At 44.9% G+C, this 17,561-nt stretch overlaps 1 protein-coding gene across 9 annotated transcripts in view; it reads left to right on the top strand.

Moving 5' to 3' along the window:
* The window catches only part of PDE1C (phosphodiesterase 1C), a 1,706,308-nt gene that overhangs the window by 1,418,000 nt on the left and 270,747 nt on the right, over positions 1 to 17,561 (top strand). For all 9 annotated transcript variants that reach the window (XM_086964785.1, XM_086964792.1, XM_086964789.1 and 6 more), the window contains one exon: positions 426 to 546. In XM_086964785.1, coding sequence (XP_086820911.1) covers positions 426 to 546 — 121 coding nt within the window. The remainder of the gene's footprint in view (positions 1 to 425; positions 547 to 17,561) is intronic.

Below are 17,561 nucleotides of genomic sequence, written 5' to 3'. Positions count from 1 at the left end.
ACTTGGTATCATTTGATATAAAATCCATTTGCCTTCAGGAAACAAATCATACAGCTTTCCTGTTCCATTTGTTCGCCTACCAGTGGCTGAGAGAAAGATCAGGGATGTGTCAGGGTAATGTGAGACTGCCGTTCAAAACAAGTGAGAACATATCTGGGACATTTAACGGAGATGTAGACAGAAGTCAGCAGGATGGCGGACTCAACTACTGTCAGAGTCTGAATAAATCTGCCACCACTGAAAAATCGCATACATTTAAAGATTCATCCTTCAAAATTGTCAGAGCCTGTAAATACACGAATCAATCTCTCCGTGTCACAGTCAGAGGCGCCAACGCAGCCTCATTTCCTTCCTAGGTTGTATTTTTGTCTCTGTCGTTCTTCTGAGTGCAGCCCATTCACTTGTGCAGTCATTTGGATTTGCAGGATCGACAAGCCGAAAGCCTTATCTCTGTTGTTGCACACAGCCGACATCAGCCATCCAGCGAAGGCCTGGGACCTGCACCATCGGTGGACCATGTCGCTGCTGGAAGAGTTCTTCAGACAGGTAATGAAGAGTTATTAAAGCGTATGATGACGCGAGCAGGGGGTGAACGCAGGAAGCATGAAGCAGAGGAGAGAAAAGAATCTCTGTAACCTAAAGTAATGCACCTGCCTGGAAGGCTGTGTGAGAGCCCAACTCTACTGCAACTGGGCAATCCCCATATGTTTATGCCTCTTGGAAGTAGCCAGTTTGTTTGCTTTCCCTAAAATTGGAGGAGAGGCATAGAAATGCACCCAGTTATTCAAGGACAGGATAATAAAAATTACTCCACCCCTTTTATTGAGCTTGGCACACTTTGAATAAGTTGACAAAATGCGAACAAATCATTTGGCATACATTATCCCTACCTAACTTAATCCATGCAGCCTCCTGTCTGCAGCCTTCGATCACACAATCTCACTGAGCATTGAAAACCTCACTGCGCTCATTCCTTTATAAAAGGATGACAAATCCTACCTTACACCACATTTAATTCTAATTTGAACACTACAAACAAGCACTGGGCACTTTAGCATCCTCCACTTGCTTGCACACTCCACCCATAATCAAGACATAGCTTCCTCATTATACCCTCGCCCTCACATTTTTATCCACCCCATCAATCAACACCCTTTATTCCCTTCTCGTACACCTGTTACACCCCACCCCAACTAAACCTTTTGCATCATAATTCGCTTAGAGCGGACCTAAAACTACTTCTCTTAACCTTACTTCCTTCCCCTTGCATCTCCATTAGGCTCACAAATGTCCCCATCAAGCGTTCTAATTTCTTGCCCACATCCTTTGCTTAGCAAATACCTATACTAAAAACTACTAACTAATCATGTGCCACCAAACACCTTCAATCTCCACATCATAAAAACACTGACTTACTCTTCTCATGTTGTAGCTAACTTGCCTAAGACTTCTTTGTAATCACTTTCTAATTACAAGTACCTCTCTTGCTCTAAATCTGCAGTCAAAGCACTTTTAAAAACAGCTGAGGATCATCCCATCCATGCCTCCCTGCTCCTTTTTCTTAAGAAAATCCTTGAATGACAAGTGTTTAGCAACCTCACTACTTTCCTCATGGCTCACAGATTGCTTGGTCCCCTTCAAATTGCTCTAGATCGTGTGTCCATTTTCATAACCACTCCTTATCACAATTAGCTCTTCTCCTTTGTCTTTTACTTCACAGTTCACACTGTGGCATCACAAGCTTGTCTTTACACACATTTTCAACCTATCAATTGCAACATTTCTTCTTGGTATTTTGGTGTTCTTAGCTGTTTTCCCGTTTATTTCACTCAATTTTTTTAAAGACTTTATACTTGGGTCAGCAGTCGTCTAATGGGTGCTACATTGTTTGGCTAAATCACAAACAGTAAAACACACAAGATGATGGACGGAATGTTGCACAATGGCAAAACATTCACCCCCAGTCACAGATCTGGGTTTAATCCATCGTTATTTTGCTCACCAAGCCACCCCAGTTCAGACATGGCCATATTCAAATCAGTCTTGACCCTGTGTTTCATGGGAACCGTCCAGCTCGAACTGCCAAGCCATGTCTTCCCTGGACCAGAATCAAGCATCCTAGGATTGGTTTCTGGCTATGAGCTGTCTTCAGCCAGGATAGATCTACTCCAGTGGCTTAGGGACCATGGGACCCACGTCTGGGCATACCCTTCCCACATAGGGTGAACAGCAAAACACACAAGATGATGGATGGGATGTTGCACAATGGCCAAACATTCACCCCCAGTCACAGATCTGGGTTTAATCCATCGTTATTTTGCTCACCAAGCCACCCCAGTTCAGACATGTCCATATGCAAATCAGTCTTGACCCTGTGCCTCATTGAACAGTCCAGCCCGAACTGCCTAGCCATGTCTTCCCTGGACCGTGATCAAGCATCCTAGGACCGGTTTCTGGCTATCAGCCGTCTTCAGCCAGGATAGCTTGACTCCAGTGGCTTAGTGAGCACGGGACCTACGTCTGGGTACCCAGTTCGGGCTGGACTGTTCCCACGAGGCACAGGGTCAAGACTAATTTGCATATGGCCATGTCTGAACTGGGGTGGCTTGGTGAGCAAAATAACAATGGATTAAACCCAGATCTGTGACTGGGGGTGAATGTTTTGCCATTGTGCAATGTTCCGTCCATCATCTTGTGTGTTTTGCTGTTCACCCAATGTGGTAACGGTATGCCCAGATGTGGGTCCTGTGCTCACTAAGCCATTGGAGTCAAGCTATCCTGGCTGAAGACGGCTGAAATCCAGAAACCAGTCCTAGGATGCTTGATTCCGGTCCAGGGAAGACATGGCTTGGCAGTTCGGGGTGGACTGTTCCCATGAGGCACAGGGTCAAGACTGATTTGCATATGGCCATGTCTGAACTGGGGTGGCTTGGTGAGTAAAATAACGATGGATTAAACCCAGATCTGTGACTGGGGGTGAATATTTTGCCATTGTGCAACATTCCGTCCATCATCTTGTGTGTTTTGTAAATCACAAACAGGCCTCTAGCTGCCCAACAACCTTCACCTACTGAATGGCTATCCGACCAACTATGCTGACCCACCCCAAACTGGTAACCATGCCACTGGATAACTTTATTTGCATCTCTGTCTGAATGTTGTGAATAATTATCATTAGTAATGGATCTACACTTTTGTTATCTAGTTATGTCCTAAATTAATTTATCTACACCGATAACCAATCTGCCTCAAGCCCTTTGAACATAAGTTCAATTGTGCTTGTTTCTCTAGAATATACTTTAACCTAGGTATCGATTAGGTATATTGGGTTGCCCTTCTACTTTCTATTACATCCTTAAGCATTACCTCAAAATACAAATCTATCCGATCTCTAGATCCAGGTACATGTTGGGCAGGAGAAGTGAAAATAGAACTTGGTGCTTTGTGATCTTCGCAGTTCCAGAAGTTATGGTCCTGATTTGCATGGGGGTATGTGTTAATCATGTAAGAGAATGCCCAGGGGTTTATGATCAGAAGATAGCACCAATCAGAGAGAGGGGTTTGATTATTAGTGTGCCAACTTTAGAATACGAATATGGAGTCCTCTTGGTTTTAAAGACCCTTTTCAAGCAATCGCCACCTTTGCTAAAGCATTCATAGCAGGCAGATCTCCTGAAAACGTCAACAGGAACATCTCATGCAACCATGCAGTATTATTTGAGGATTGGGAAAAGTCTACTGAGATGGTCAAGAACCAGCACTTAGGGAGAAGCAGAATCCATCTTCTTAAGCACCCAGCTCTTCTGGTTAAAAGGGGTGGGAAGTTCACCAGTCGGAGTCACACACTTTTATTAGTGGCCTTTCTGAAAAGCTTGTTGAATACCTGGATTTTGCAGATCTTGCTTCTAACCAGGATTCAGTGACCCGAGAGCTGGTAAGAGAACACTGAAATCTCATTAACCACTGCTGGTGATGATTTGCTCCATGTTTGTGACATCTTAGTGTGAAGAAAACATTGTTCACTGAATGCAACATCTGCAACATGATGATAAGCGGCCTTTCAAGCACAACCCCAGATCCTTTTCCTTCTAAGACATTTGTAGGTACATAGATATCTAGCAATATAGACTGTAATGATCCCTATAGTAAACCCTAAAACTCTATTGTACAGATAACCAGATGTTATCATAGGAGGATAATTTGACACAAAGTAATTTCTAGTAAGCATTTCCTTTTTCTAGATATTATTTTTTTTAAATCTTGACTCTTGTGAGGTTTTTAAGTTGTTTGTTACATTGAATGTTGCTTCTTTTTGGGCTACACTTATAGGCTGGCTCAACAACTGTCTATATCAATAGTTGATGAGTCCAGCTATAGCACTGATGGCGCCCGGAGTACCATTATTTGCTTGCTCCTCCTCCACCATCATTGACCTTGTTCATGGATTAACTCACTCTCACCCTCCAGGAGTGCCCCTCACATCTCCATAGCCCATCTCACAAGTATTTACTTTTTTTTAAAACACAACTCATTCAAATATACAGGGTCAGAGCACTTTACATCACCCATTAATACTGAGATATTAAAACACTCGGTAAAAAAAACCATTACATTCTAAACCTATACCTTTCAGTTTGCATGCAGCTCTTTGAATGGAGTTTATAGCTCCCTGTGCTATATCAAGGATTATAAGTTATGAAATGCATGTCACAAAATAACCTCTGTGCCAAAAGCAGTAACCCACTGAGCTATCTAAATGAACATACATTCTGTGATCTGCATGGTACAATTTTTTGCAGCAGAAATATTAACCCTCTGCGCTGCTTATGAGTCAAGAAAGCCGCTGGTCAAACCTTCATCTGTCTCCAGTGGATATAATAATCACCAGAGTTACCTTGGCATTGTTATTGTTGCCTGAGAATTGCTGGAGACACAAGGAACTCTGCAGCAGATGCTTTTGAACCCATTAGATATTTCAAAACAGAGCTCCAAGCTCAGCGCCCGGTGCAGTAGCACCGCACTGCCCAAATGCCAGCACTGATATTACGTGGAAACTTGCATGCAGCTTATTAAGTCTCTGTTCTTTCTTTGATTTCTACGAGATCATATAGAATCATACTGATAGCATGAAACGCGTTCAAATTTTACTCTCCTGTACCAGGTCAACCGTGACTTACAATTAAGGGCTTCACCTCTGCTCCAAATGATCTTTGGCAAAGATCTTTGATAGATCTTTGCCACTGTTTTTGAATGGAAGCTACACATCAAGCCAATTATCATCATTATTTACAGTTTAAGTTCAGTCAATGATGAGACTTTTAAGTCGATATTTTATACTTTATTCTCTTTAGGAGATTAGTATATTATTTTTATTCAATTAATAAGTCAGATAAATCCGTTTACAGAAATTATCAAGAAAAGAAGGTCTAGAGTCATCAATAATGCACGCATGTTCAACAAAGTAAATATTCTCTATTCTATCTATGAGGAATCGGCCGTAATAGAACCCATAAAGAGTCCAGGAAAAGAGCGAGAACAAAGGAGCATTAAAATTGTAATTAAATCTTGCAGTTGAACTCCCCATAAAGAGTAGTTCATGAAACTCAGCCCAGTCTAATTTCTTCAAAAAACATTGGCATACAGTTTCAGTAACAAGCTGAACAAAATCGGTCTCAATCAGGAAAACAGATGCAGCAGTAGCTACTCCCATCAGGGTGACAGGATAAAGACAACAGCAATCGCCATCAGCAATAGCCTACAGCAAAGCGCAACGCTTTGGGTGCAAGGGAAGGTGAAAATCTGTGAGTGAGATTCCTGCTTACTATCTAGAAACACGCACTAATAAAATAGTCATGAGAACACGCATACAACATTAGGGTCATGGGCTGTCACCAAAAAAAGTAAAGTGCAGTTTTTGGGTGCAAAGTTTACAGAAGGCTTCTGTTAAGAAATGAATAGAGAGGTACAGTGAAAGAAACACGGAAAAGCAAGGAAATAACTTATTTCTACTTTGATATTGTGAGGGATCCAATTTCCCTAGAGTTTTTTGGCAAATTACCTGAACTAAGCTGTAATCCACCCCAAGTTTCCAAAGAAACACTCAACATAAACTAATTGCAGTTGATGCCCTGGCATGGTCTTGCTGCACTGAGCCTGGGAGGGTATCTGTTTCCCGTGTTTTCTGAAGCATCCTGGAGAGGGTAATGGAGTGCCTGTGAAATGGACAGGGCTGCACTGGCTGCATTGGTTAGGGATGGGTGGAGATGGCAGCCTGAAAGGAGCTCCCAGCAACACAGATATACTCTGCTATGTTGGATTTCCATCTGCGAGGATTTTGTTGGCAAAAGGCAGACCACCAGAACAAGAACTCTCTAACACTGACTGAATAAACACAGACATCTGAGAATTTTGTAGACACTGGTTTAGAAGCACCTACAAATGGTATACAATTTTCTCAATTTGAAATCGCATGCTTACCCCCACGGTATTTCAGAATAAAGTGGAAGGAAGGAAAGGGAATGAGGAATTTCAGTTTGCCGCTGCTATAAATGTCTCCTACTGCATGCCAGAGTTTTTTGAAAGATAGTTCATACCAATCTCTCTTTTAATTGAAACCCTCGGTACCTAATTGCAAGAACTTGAATAAACAGATTCCTGGCCCAATTGATGGGAATATTGGGATTGAGTTTTGCAGGGGAAGCTGCCTGCCTACTAGAGGGTCCACAACATTGAAGGAGGTCCAGGTGGAGGCTTGCTCGTTAAATCAATACAGCATACTTGTCAACTGGTATGTGCTGGATAGTCTCTGGAAAACCTACACCAGTTGTGGGGAGATGAACACATTTTATTTTAAGCAACAAAAAATCCTGATGGAAATCCAGCGTGTGCCAGCTTGAAAAAACCTCTATGAAGAAATGTTGATTTAAAATATTTGTTTTCAAGAACATTTTCCCACTTTGTTAGATAAAGGCATCTATCCATTTGAGGCACAACCTTGTTGAATAACGACATTATCTCAACTCACTCTTAGCTTTTTCTTTCTCAGTGATCTACTGATCTTGTGGGTTCTCTTAAAATATGCAACCTGCAACATTATGCCTCCAGGCATCTTCGAGTTAAAAAAAGAAGGAAAAATAGTACCATTGACATATTCACTTGCATTGAGCGACCTGCTGCCAGAAACCCTCCCTTGTACCCTCTTTAAACACACATTCAACATTTTCCAAGAGCACACTATCACCCGGGAGGGTATCCTGGTGCTGAGCGGGTGTGAGCATAACCACATTTTGGATCTAGTGGGACTACTAGAAAAGACATGTCCTCAGCTTCTTGCATAATTCACACTTTACGAGCAATGCAGGAGAAGGCTCGACCTCTGAATCTGGTTTTCTGTAAGCATGGGATTTGTCAACTAGGAGTCCAGGCAAATAGAGATGTCTGGAAGGTTTGTGAAAGCAGATATGATAATTGAGGTATGCTGGGCCAGTGTTATGTAGTGCCTTGAAAGTGTGGTTGAAAAGTCTGAATTGTGCTAGTTTGCAATTGGATAGCCAGTGGTGCTTGTTCAGGTGTGGTGTAATGTGCGTGCAGCGTCAGAGGTTCACAGTGATTCTGGCTGCCGAGTTCAGAATGGTCTGCATTGTTCTGGCAAGTTTTTGTTGATCACTGCATAGAGAGTGGTCCCATAGTCCAGTTTTTTTGTAACCATGGCTTGTGTGATTGTTTTCCAGTTGCTGATTGAGAGCCATTTGAAAATCTTCCTCAGCATCTTCATGGTATGGAAGCATAAGGCAGTAATAGCATTGACCTGGATGATGAGGTGATGCTGAGCTTGTTGGCCTTGATCCCGATGTTCTTGGTGTGGGTGGGTGTCAATCCTACCTTTGTTGGCCACCAAGTGGAGTCACACAGGAATGTTCTCTCCCCAAAGATCATAATTTTGTTCTTGTAGTTGTTCAGCTTTAGACAGTTGGTCTTCATCCAGTGGTGATGCCAGTCATGCAGGCATTGCATTTGATCCAGGTATTGGGCATCTTTTGCATGAGGGAGAGAACAAGTTGTGTGCCATCTGCATAGGAGAGGACATCGATATCATGAGAGCGGATGATGTTGGCTAGAGGGATCATGTATGCGTGGCAGAGAGTCAAGATCAGGTAGGATCCTTCCAGAACTTTGCAGGTGAAGTCACAGGAATCTGAGGTGCCAGACTGACTGACCGCGTCCTTCTAGTCAGGAAGGAGCAGATTCCTCTGCATGCACATCCCTAGATTCCAATGTCATGTAGATGTTGGATGAGGATGGGGTAGGACTCAAATGCTGCAGATCCAGTAGGATGAGGGTCACCATGTCTCCTTTGTCCAGAGTCATGGAGATGTCATTGTGGCAGCAATTACACCAGTTTCTGTGCCGTGGTTGGATATAAAACCAGACTGAGTGGTGTTGAGGACCTGGTGGTCATTGAGGTATTTGGTGAGGTGTCTGTTGATGATATTCCCAAAGACCCTGGTCGGGAATGTTAGCAGTGAGATTGGTCTGTAGTTGGCGAGTGTTGAGGGGTTTGCAGAGGGTTTCTTCAGCAATGGGAGCAGAGTTGCATGTTTCAAAGCATCTGGCAAGGTTGTGTAAGAGATGGAGGCATTCAAAATGGGTGTGAACATGGCGCTGAAGGGTTGCAGTCCACTGGAGTAGGTGTGGTGGGGTCAGGGCTCCTATACTTCTTTGGATAAGATGGGGAGGCATTTGGCAAGGTCTGTTTATTGTAGCTGAATGGTGGTGATTTTGTTGCTGAATAATTCAGAGAGATTGTTGCAGAGGTTCTGTGAGGGAGAGATTAAGTTAGAGGCAGCTGATGGTGAGGTGAAATATCTGTTGGTGCTGACACTGAGTCTGCACCATCACGAAGGCATCGACAACCACGACAGCACGGAGGAGCAGGGAGGCCGAATCTGTAGATACAGAGCCAAGAAATTGGGGTTTCTAAATTTACGAAGAACCCTCAGAAGCGACAATCCACAAGAGTCGTGCAATTTTCACTGATAGCCTGAGTAAATATCAGGTGTTGAGATTATCCGTCGGTGGCCCCTCCGTGCACCTAGAACATAAGTGCATCCTTATAGAAGCTTGAGCGAGAATAAATCCGCTGAAGATATAAACTTGCTTTCTGGATGAAAAGAATTGACATATTCATCCTACATCCTCAACAGATATCAAATTATTGTGAACGTCCTGAGGAAGGTGTGAAGATTCTTTTAAGCACCGAAACGCTGCGTCGACTGTGTTCACTTGCTTGTATATGATTGTTTTTATGAACTGCCTATAGTGGTTTTTAATCATTCTTTTAGATTGTAACCCGTTCAGGAGGTAATACATTTTATTGTTTATATTCTGACATATCTTCTCACTTGGTGTTATTATCTTGTTTTATTCATTCTGTCTACTTGTCTACCTAGCACTGCCCTGCTTTAGTTTTAATTCATTTGATTTTGGGAGCCTATAGGTTTATAGACTTCCAAAGTATTCAATTCTCTGTGTCCATATGGTAGGATATCGTACCTAAACGTCTAAGACAGGGTGTTTCTCTTTGGGTGCTGACACTGAGGCAATCCAACAGAGTGCCACATTTGGTGGTCCAGATCATTTGGTGGTAGTACTTCAGGGCAGATATCAGGGCAGATTTCAACGTGCTTTAGTCTGCATTATCCTGGCTCATTCTCCATTTGTGCTCCAGTTGTTTACAGTTTTGCTTATTCAGTCTGAGTTCCTCTGTGCACCAACGGGCCTTGGGTCTGGATCTTCTTGTGCTGTTGTGTTTGAGAGGAGTTGGGTGGATGCAGGAGCTGATCCAATTGTTGAAATTTTTGATGGCTTTGGGGAGGCTATTGCTTTGTTTTAGTTGTGGGTGTTGAGAGCCATGTTCCAGTCCTTGTCAGTGATGCTGTTATAGTTTTGGTGGGATGTCTGGTGGTGGTGCATTTGCTTTGGTGTGGGATGGGGATGCTGAACTTGAAGAGGGGTGTGGTCTGACCAGAGAATTGTGTGAGCTTGCTGAATCAGATGTTGGGGAAATTTGGGTCCAGGAGGTGTCTGGCAACATGGGTAGGTTGCTTTACTCATGGGTGAGGCCCAGGCTTACAGGTTCTTCAATAAATGCGCCTAAGTTGGGGTCGGTATTGTATTCCAAGTGTAAGGTCAGGTCTCCAAGTAATATATCATTGCTAACCTTGAGAGTGAGTGCTGTGACGAAGTCTGTGATTATATAGTTGAAGTTGGTGCCTGCTCTCGGTGGTCTGTAGAGGTGAGTGCCTCTTAGTGTGAAGTTGGCTGTGACTTAGGGTTTAGTGACTAAATATTTAGAGACATAATATAGAACTCCCAAAATATCGACTACAAAATATCGAAGTACAGAATATAGAATACTTATCTACAAACAAGTAAGTACTAAAATATCGAATCCACAATATAGAATGCTAAAATATGGTTAACTAAAATATCAAAGTTTTTAAATGTATTAAAAATAATATAAAAGTAATTAAATATTAAAAACAATTAAATAAAACATGTTTAACATAATGTAAAAAAGCTTAAAATGTAAAAATAATAAATGTAATATAAAAAAGTAGAGATTTTGTTGGATAGTGAGAGTGTAAAAATTACTATTCCCACTCCAGTGAGTGCAACAGTAGGGAAAGCATTGGATAGCGTAGGGGTAAAAATTACTATTCCCACTCCAGTTAGTGCAACAGAAGGGAAAACGTTGAATAGCGTAGGGGTAAAAATTACTATTCCCACTCCAAACAGTGCAACAGTAGGGAAAGCGTTGGATAGCGGGAGGGTAAAAATTACTATTCCCACTCCAGTGAGTGCAACAGTAGGGAAAGCGTTGGATTGCGTAGGAGTAAACATTACTATTCCCACTCCAGTGAGTGCAACAGTAGGGAAAACATTGGATAGCGTAGGGGTAAAAATTACTATTCCCCCTCCAAAGAATGCAACAGTAGGGAAAGCGTTAGATTGCGTAGGAGTAAACATTACTATTCCCACTCCAGTGAGTGCAACAGTAGGGAAAACATTGGATAGCGTAGGGGTAAAAATTACTATTCCCACTCCAAAGAATGCAACAGTAGGGAAATCGTTGGATAGCGGGAGGGTAAAAATTACTATTCCCACTCCAGAGAGTGCAACAGTAGGGAAAGTATTGGAACCTGTTTTGCATTCTGTTCAGGAGGCCAGTCAACTGGCCCTAGGAGTCACAGTGGGATCAAGATGCAGCTTCAGTCCTTTACTCAGGCAGCAGGGCAACAGAGTAGCAGTCCCTATGGCACAGTAGTCCTTCTGAGTCTTCCGCAAGTCCAGAGATGTAGTAGAAACTTAGGTCTGCAGTCCAACATTTATACCTGGTGCCCACCTTTAAGTAGGAAATGATTCTGGAGGTTTCCACAACAGATGTGTTTGGAATTACCCGCTTGCCTGCCCTGTCCACAAATTGACTAGGGTCACAATAGAGTTGTGTCAAACCCTTCGCGAATGAGTTCAGGCAGAGCCTTTGTAATGTGCATATGCACTAGTTGACAGCTTCTCCCCCTCACATCAAATCTGAGACGGTCCATCCTGCCAAGCCTTTGTAGCCCTTTGTTTCACAGTCTGGGAGCAATACATTAAGACCAACTGCCAGCTACACCTAATCATGTGACCCAGGATACAGGCATCACACACCAAATGATTGGGAGGGACAAGAAAATGTCAACTTTCTTAAAGTAATATTTTAAAAATTGCGACTTGAAATCCGACTTTACAATGACGAGGGCTTTAAATTACAATACTTTAAATACCAATCTCGACATTCCTACCTACTCCAAATTGAAAGTTAACACTTTGAAATAAATGTGATATGTTAACCCAATGTTATCCTAAGGAAGTAGTAAAAAACGAATGTTTCAGTTTTTCACTACCAGGACATGTAAAAGTACATGTCCAACTTTTTAAATACACAAAATCCTGCTCCCTGGGCTGTTTATTGCCTATCTTAGCAGTGACTTGTGTGCATTAAAAAAGAAGGTTTAGGCCTGCAAAATGTTTATTTTGCCAGGTCAAAAAGGCTTATTATTAAAACTGCACACACAGGCTTCAGCGGCAGGCCTGAGGCATGTTTAAAGGGCTACTTAAGTGGGTGGCACAAAGACTGCTGCAGGCCTACTTATAGCATTCAATTTACAAGGCTTGGGTACATGTAGTACCCCTTTACTAGAGACATATTAGAAAACTAAATATGCCGATATGGTGTAAGCCAACTTAATGGGTGTGGCTAAGCCAGAAATGGAGCTGGACGCGTAGCTATAGAGCTGCGCCATCGGCTCACGGCTCTTGCTGAAATACCCTGCAACTACTGGACATCGGGGCCGCGGCTGAATAAGACAACCCCTGTGTCAGCCCTGATGCTTCGGTGGCAACAATAGATACCTGGATGTCGCGTGAAACTGTATAACACCCTCCGACCTGTGGATTGACCGTGTGCGCTGTCTGCAGTGGGCTGCGCGGGTCCGGGGATTGGCTTCGCCTCCTGGGCCCTGCTGGCTCTGGCAGATACCTAGGGTCCTGAGTGCTGCCCATGAACGCAGTTGATCCACACAGCCCGCAATAGTATCCCGTGGGGGAAACTGTGGGCTCGGCCCATCATCCGGAGAGTGGCAGCGGATGTACACATACAAGCCGGCGGTGAGCGTGTGTGCGGGTCCGGGGACTGGCTCCACCTACTCGACTTCCCGCAGGAACCTGGTAGACTGTGGGGCTGCGATCGGCTCCGCTAGCCAGCGTGAAGATCCTCTGAGGTACATTGTTGTGAATAGCCGGCAGGCAGTTCCTCGTGCTGCGGTAATGACTCCCTTGGCCTGCCACCTTTATTGCGCTCCATACTTGTAAACTGTGCACAGAGACAAGGCCGGGAATTGACTCATCCCCCAGGGACTCGTTGGTGGTTGTGCTTCATGCTGAGTACTACCTACAGCTCACACCGGCCTGGGGGCGGCCCAGCAGACACCGCAGAATCAATGCAGGTTGCAGTACCTCACTGAGCATAGAACTGCTAGGGGTGGATGGTGACGCCTGCTTAAGGCCTGCAGGTCAGATTGGAAGTGAGGCCTGCCCACTGAGTTTGGCTGGACGGTGGGGGGCTGGGAGTGGATGGCAGTGGTGACCCATGGCTGGTGCTCTGGAGGTTCCGGTGGATCCCTGTTGTGAGGCGAGGTACATCTGTGTCCAGAAGCTGGTCTGTCCTTCTGCTGTTTACTGTGGTGCGGCGCTGAGCCTGGTGTCTCGTCTGGACCTGGTTTGATTTGAATTTGATTTGATCCTTCACGGTGCAGCTTAGAGATTTTTCTTCAAAATCATTCAAATCCCCTTGGGTGGTCAACCAGGGCTCTTCTCTAAGCCCCACCCTTTTTAATGTTTAAGTTGCCCCGTTGGCAAACATTATTAGGGATCACAGTTTCCTGCCTATTTCCTACGCAGATGACACACAAATAGTGGTGGACATATCCAGCAACACCTCAGAGACGGACGGTAAATTCCGGCTTTGCATGAATCAGGTCAGTCTCTGGATGCAAGCTAACTGCTTGAAATTAAACGGAGACAAGTCCAAGGTCATGCTGCTGGGAGAGGACCCTAACATCTGGTCACCTAATTGGTGGCCTGACGGCTTAGGCAGCTGCCCATCACCTGTGGACAGCGTAAGGAACCTTGGAGTCATGTTCGATTCTAAACTCACGTTCAAGGCCCAAATCAACAAGCTTGCCTCCTCGGTATGGTTTACCTTGAAGCTAATCTGAAAACTATTGCCTTAAATCCCTCAGGACGCCTGTAAAACTCTGGTAACCATGCTGGCCCTTTCCAAAATGGATTATGGGAACACCTTATATGCTGGGCTCCAAAAACAGCTCCTCCTAAAACTTCGGTCCAAAAGGGGGTGGTGATGGACGGAGCATCTGAATCAATCAAACAATCACACCCAGTCAAAAGATCTGGGTTTAATCCATCACCGTTCTTTAGCCCACTCTGCCACCCCAGTTCAGACATGGCTATATGCAAATCAGTCTGACCCTGTGCCTCATGGGAACAGTGGTGGTCCATGTCTTCCCTGGACCGGAAACAAGTGTGGCAGGGTATGCTCAGACGTGAGTCCCTTGCTCACTTTGCCACTGGATTCAAGCAAGCCGGACTGAAGACGGCTGGAATGCCAGAAACCGGTCCTCGGAAGCTTGTTTCCGGTCCACGGAAGACATGGCTTGGCACCTTCAGCTAGTAATCTTCGGCCTAGTGGATCAGAAGCGAAGTTCAGCCAATAATCTCTTATTCTACTCTATTTTGGTAGCCCGTAGAGAAATCTGCAAGCGTTGGAAAGAGGCTTCTTCTCCCTCTTTACATGACTGGCGTACCTCAATGCTACAAATTTCAAAATTAGATCTTGCCAGGACTGGGAAACCAGATTAAAGAGCTTTTTGGCATTTATTTGACTGGGCTCACTAGCCTTACTGGGGTTTTTTTTTTTTCCCCCAGGTCCGATGATTACGAAGCCATCTTTCTTTTCTCCCTGCTAAACCACTTCGCCCTTTTTTTTCTTTTGGCACACCGGTGGATATAAGATATGGTTGATGTTGGCTTATGGTTACTATGTGTCTGATAAATTACAAGGTGCTAAGATCAGCATGGTGACGGACATAGCTGTAGGGTTAAGGCTGATCCATTCTCCGTTTGCACCCTTACCAGTCTTTGACTGAGACATCATGCCAGTACCAGGATATGGTTTTCTTCCTTGTTTATACGTTTGGCAGATCTCAACCATGGTGGAGATGAGGACATAAAAAAAAAGAAAAGAATCCAATTTAAGCTAGCATGCCCGGCATATAAATCTATGCATTGTTCAGGCCCACATTTTTTTAAAACAAACTTGGCACCGTATGTTCCACCTAGGTCGCTAAGATCCAGCAGTGCTAACCTCCTCCGTACCCCCCGATTTAAACAACTAAGATGGGGGGTAGAGGTTTTCCACTGCACTCAGCAATAACCTGGAATAATCTTCCTGCAGAAATAAAAGACAGCTCATCTCTGCTACCTTTTAGAAAGAGCCTGAAGACCTGGCTCTTTTTTGGGTAGCTTGGCCCAGATCTTCGCACGACGTCCTTAGGTCAAACAGTCTCAGTCATTTCAGCGCCAAGACGCCCTCGGGCATTCATGCGCTCTACAAATCCGATAATCAAATCAAATCAAACATTACTTGCGCATCGGAGGTCGAAACAGCAGAGGAGGTGCTTTGGATTTGGGCTGTAGGCCTTGGAAAGAGCTACTACGCAGGTATTTAAGACTTGTCACACTGCATCCTTGATCGTGCGCCATAAGTGGGGAGTGGGTAATCCAAGGTTTCTTTTGGAGGCGACTGCCGCTCCTGAGCCGCCACTCCATGTCGCGTGGGGGACGGACAAAGGTTGGCACTGGGGGTGCGATGGCTCCTCACCCGCAGACTCGGGCGCAAGCGGATAAGATGGCAGGAGTGGAAATGCAGGACCCAATGGCACACAAGCTTGATGCGGTACTGGCAGCTGTTGAGAAGCTGGGAGAGACTATGAACCAAATCTGCACCTCCTTAGAGGGTAAGATAGACAAGGTGGCACTTGACCTCACGTTACTGCATGCAGATCATCGCAAGCTCGCAGACCGCGCAGCTGCCACGGAGGGAGGTGTTCCAGAGGTTTCACCACGCATAGACATGGCTGAGAAACACATCCGGGACTTATTGAATCGGGCGGAAACCTTGGAAGACAGAGCAGAAGATGCCGAAGGTAGGGCCTGCCGCAACAATGTACGCGTCGTAGGTCTGCCGGAGAGAGCGGACGGGAAAACTGCAGTGATGTATGCTGAAGACTGGATCCGGTCGTTGGTTCTGGTGGAGGCCCGGTCTCCACAATTTGTTGTTGAGAGAGCACACAGAGTGCCTGCCAAACCTCCGCCTCCGGGATCGAACCCGAGGCCGTTTCTTATATGTTTGTTGAACTATAGAGATCGAGATGCCATTCTTCAGGAGACTCGGAAGCTGCAGGACCTTCAAGTAGACAACCATAACGTCATGATCTTCCCGGACGACACGTTCCAAGTTCAGAAGCAGAGACACTCATTTCTGGCCGTGAAAAGGCGCCTACGACAATATGATCTTAAAAACTCTGTTGTTTCTGGCGAAGTTGAGAGTTGTTGCAAAAAGAAATACACACTTCTTCACTACCCCGGACAGTGCCGCAGGCTGGGTATAATCCTATACTTCAACGCCACTAGGATGGAGATAGACGCTTCCAGAGGCTGCACCACGACGGCGCAGGGGCAGGAGAAGGAAATCTCAGTCGTCGGCGTCCCAGACCTCTGGACCCACGCCAGAGTTGATGTTGAGCGGCCAACTTGATGCAGTGCAGGCGGTGGCAAGCATCAGTGGCTCGCCAGGGCGAGATTCTGAATCAGACTCTGATCGTCAAGGCCCGCACAGTGATGAGGAGCTCTCAGATCATCTCCCTGGCTTCCAGGACTCCTCCGCGCCAACACATGTCAATCCACAGACCTCTGATGATATTGCCTGAACACTCGCCTGCACTGTGTTCCACTCTTTCTCTGTGTGCAGGTAGCGAGATGTACGCCCTCGCCGGACATGCAAGTATTTAGTAATGACTCTAAGGTGTTGTCTCGATTGCATTAAGGAGTCATGCTGACTCTGGAATTGTGTGGGGCTGGGTTTTTAGTCATTGCCAGGTTTCTTCCTCCTCTTGTTTTTAGGCTGTTAATGCATGGGAATATCATATATAGTAGATAGGCAGCGGCCTCAGTTTGCGGGTGATTGACCGGAGCCGAGGGTAGCCATATTTGTCGGTTCCATCCACTTCTTTATTTACTTTATAGATTGCTGTGCACAACAGTCTCCCCCCAACGTTAGTTGTGTGCCATTGCATTATAAGTTTGGGTGATTGCCTGTTGCAGATTCGCTCCTATGGAATTCTTGATTGTGTGTTTTTTTATTCTATTATTTTTTATTTTATTTTATGCCATCCTTCATCTACAAGAGTGTGTGTGTTGGGGAATGGATCGACACAAAGGTGTGTGCCTTGGGATCAACGTTGTAAACCTACTGCCCCCCCCCCCCCCCCATTATGCCCCAACAAGGCGGAATCATGTGCTCTCTGACATGTATTGGATATGGCTCCCATTAGGATAGGTACATGGAATGTGTGAGGTATCCATAGCCCAGCACAACATCATCACATACAAATAGCGCTCCTTCAGGAAACACACTTGGCTAAAGCAGAAATTGCGTGCCTCCACAGGTGCTGGAGAGGGCAATTATATGCAACAGGATATTCTTCATACGCATGGGGGTCCTAGTGTGGGTGAGGCCAGGGACCCAATTTCAGGTAGTAGACACGATGGTGGATGGGGAGGGCAGATACGTTTTAGTTAGGAGGACATTGGATGGTAAGCGGATTGTATTAGTGTCACTTTATGCACCCAATGTCGAACAAGCTGCTTTTCTAGATCAA

The sequence above is a fragment of the Lissotriton vulgaris genome, chromosome 4_1, assembly GCF_964263255.1.
Source record: "Lissotriton vulgaris chromosome 4_1, aLisVul1.2, whole genome shotgun sequence".
NCBI classification, from domain to species: domain Eukaryota; kingdom Metazoa; phylum Chordata; class Amphibia; order Caudata; family Salamandridae; genus Lissotriton; species Lissotriton vulgaris.
This window is presented reverse-complemented; position numbering and strand designations above follow the sequence as displayed.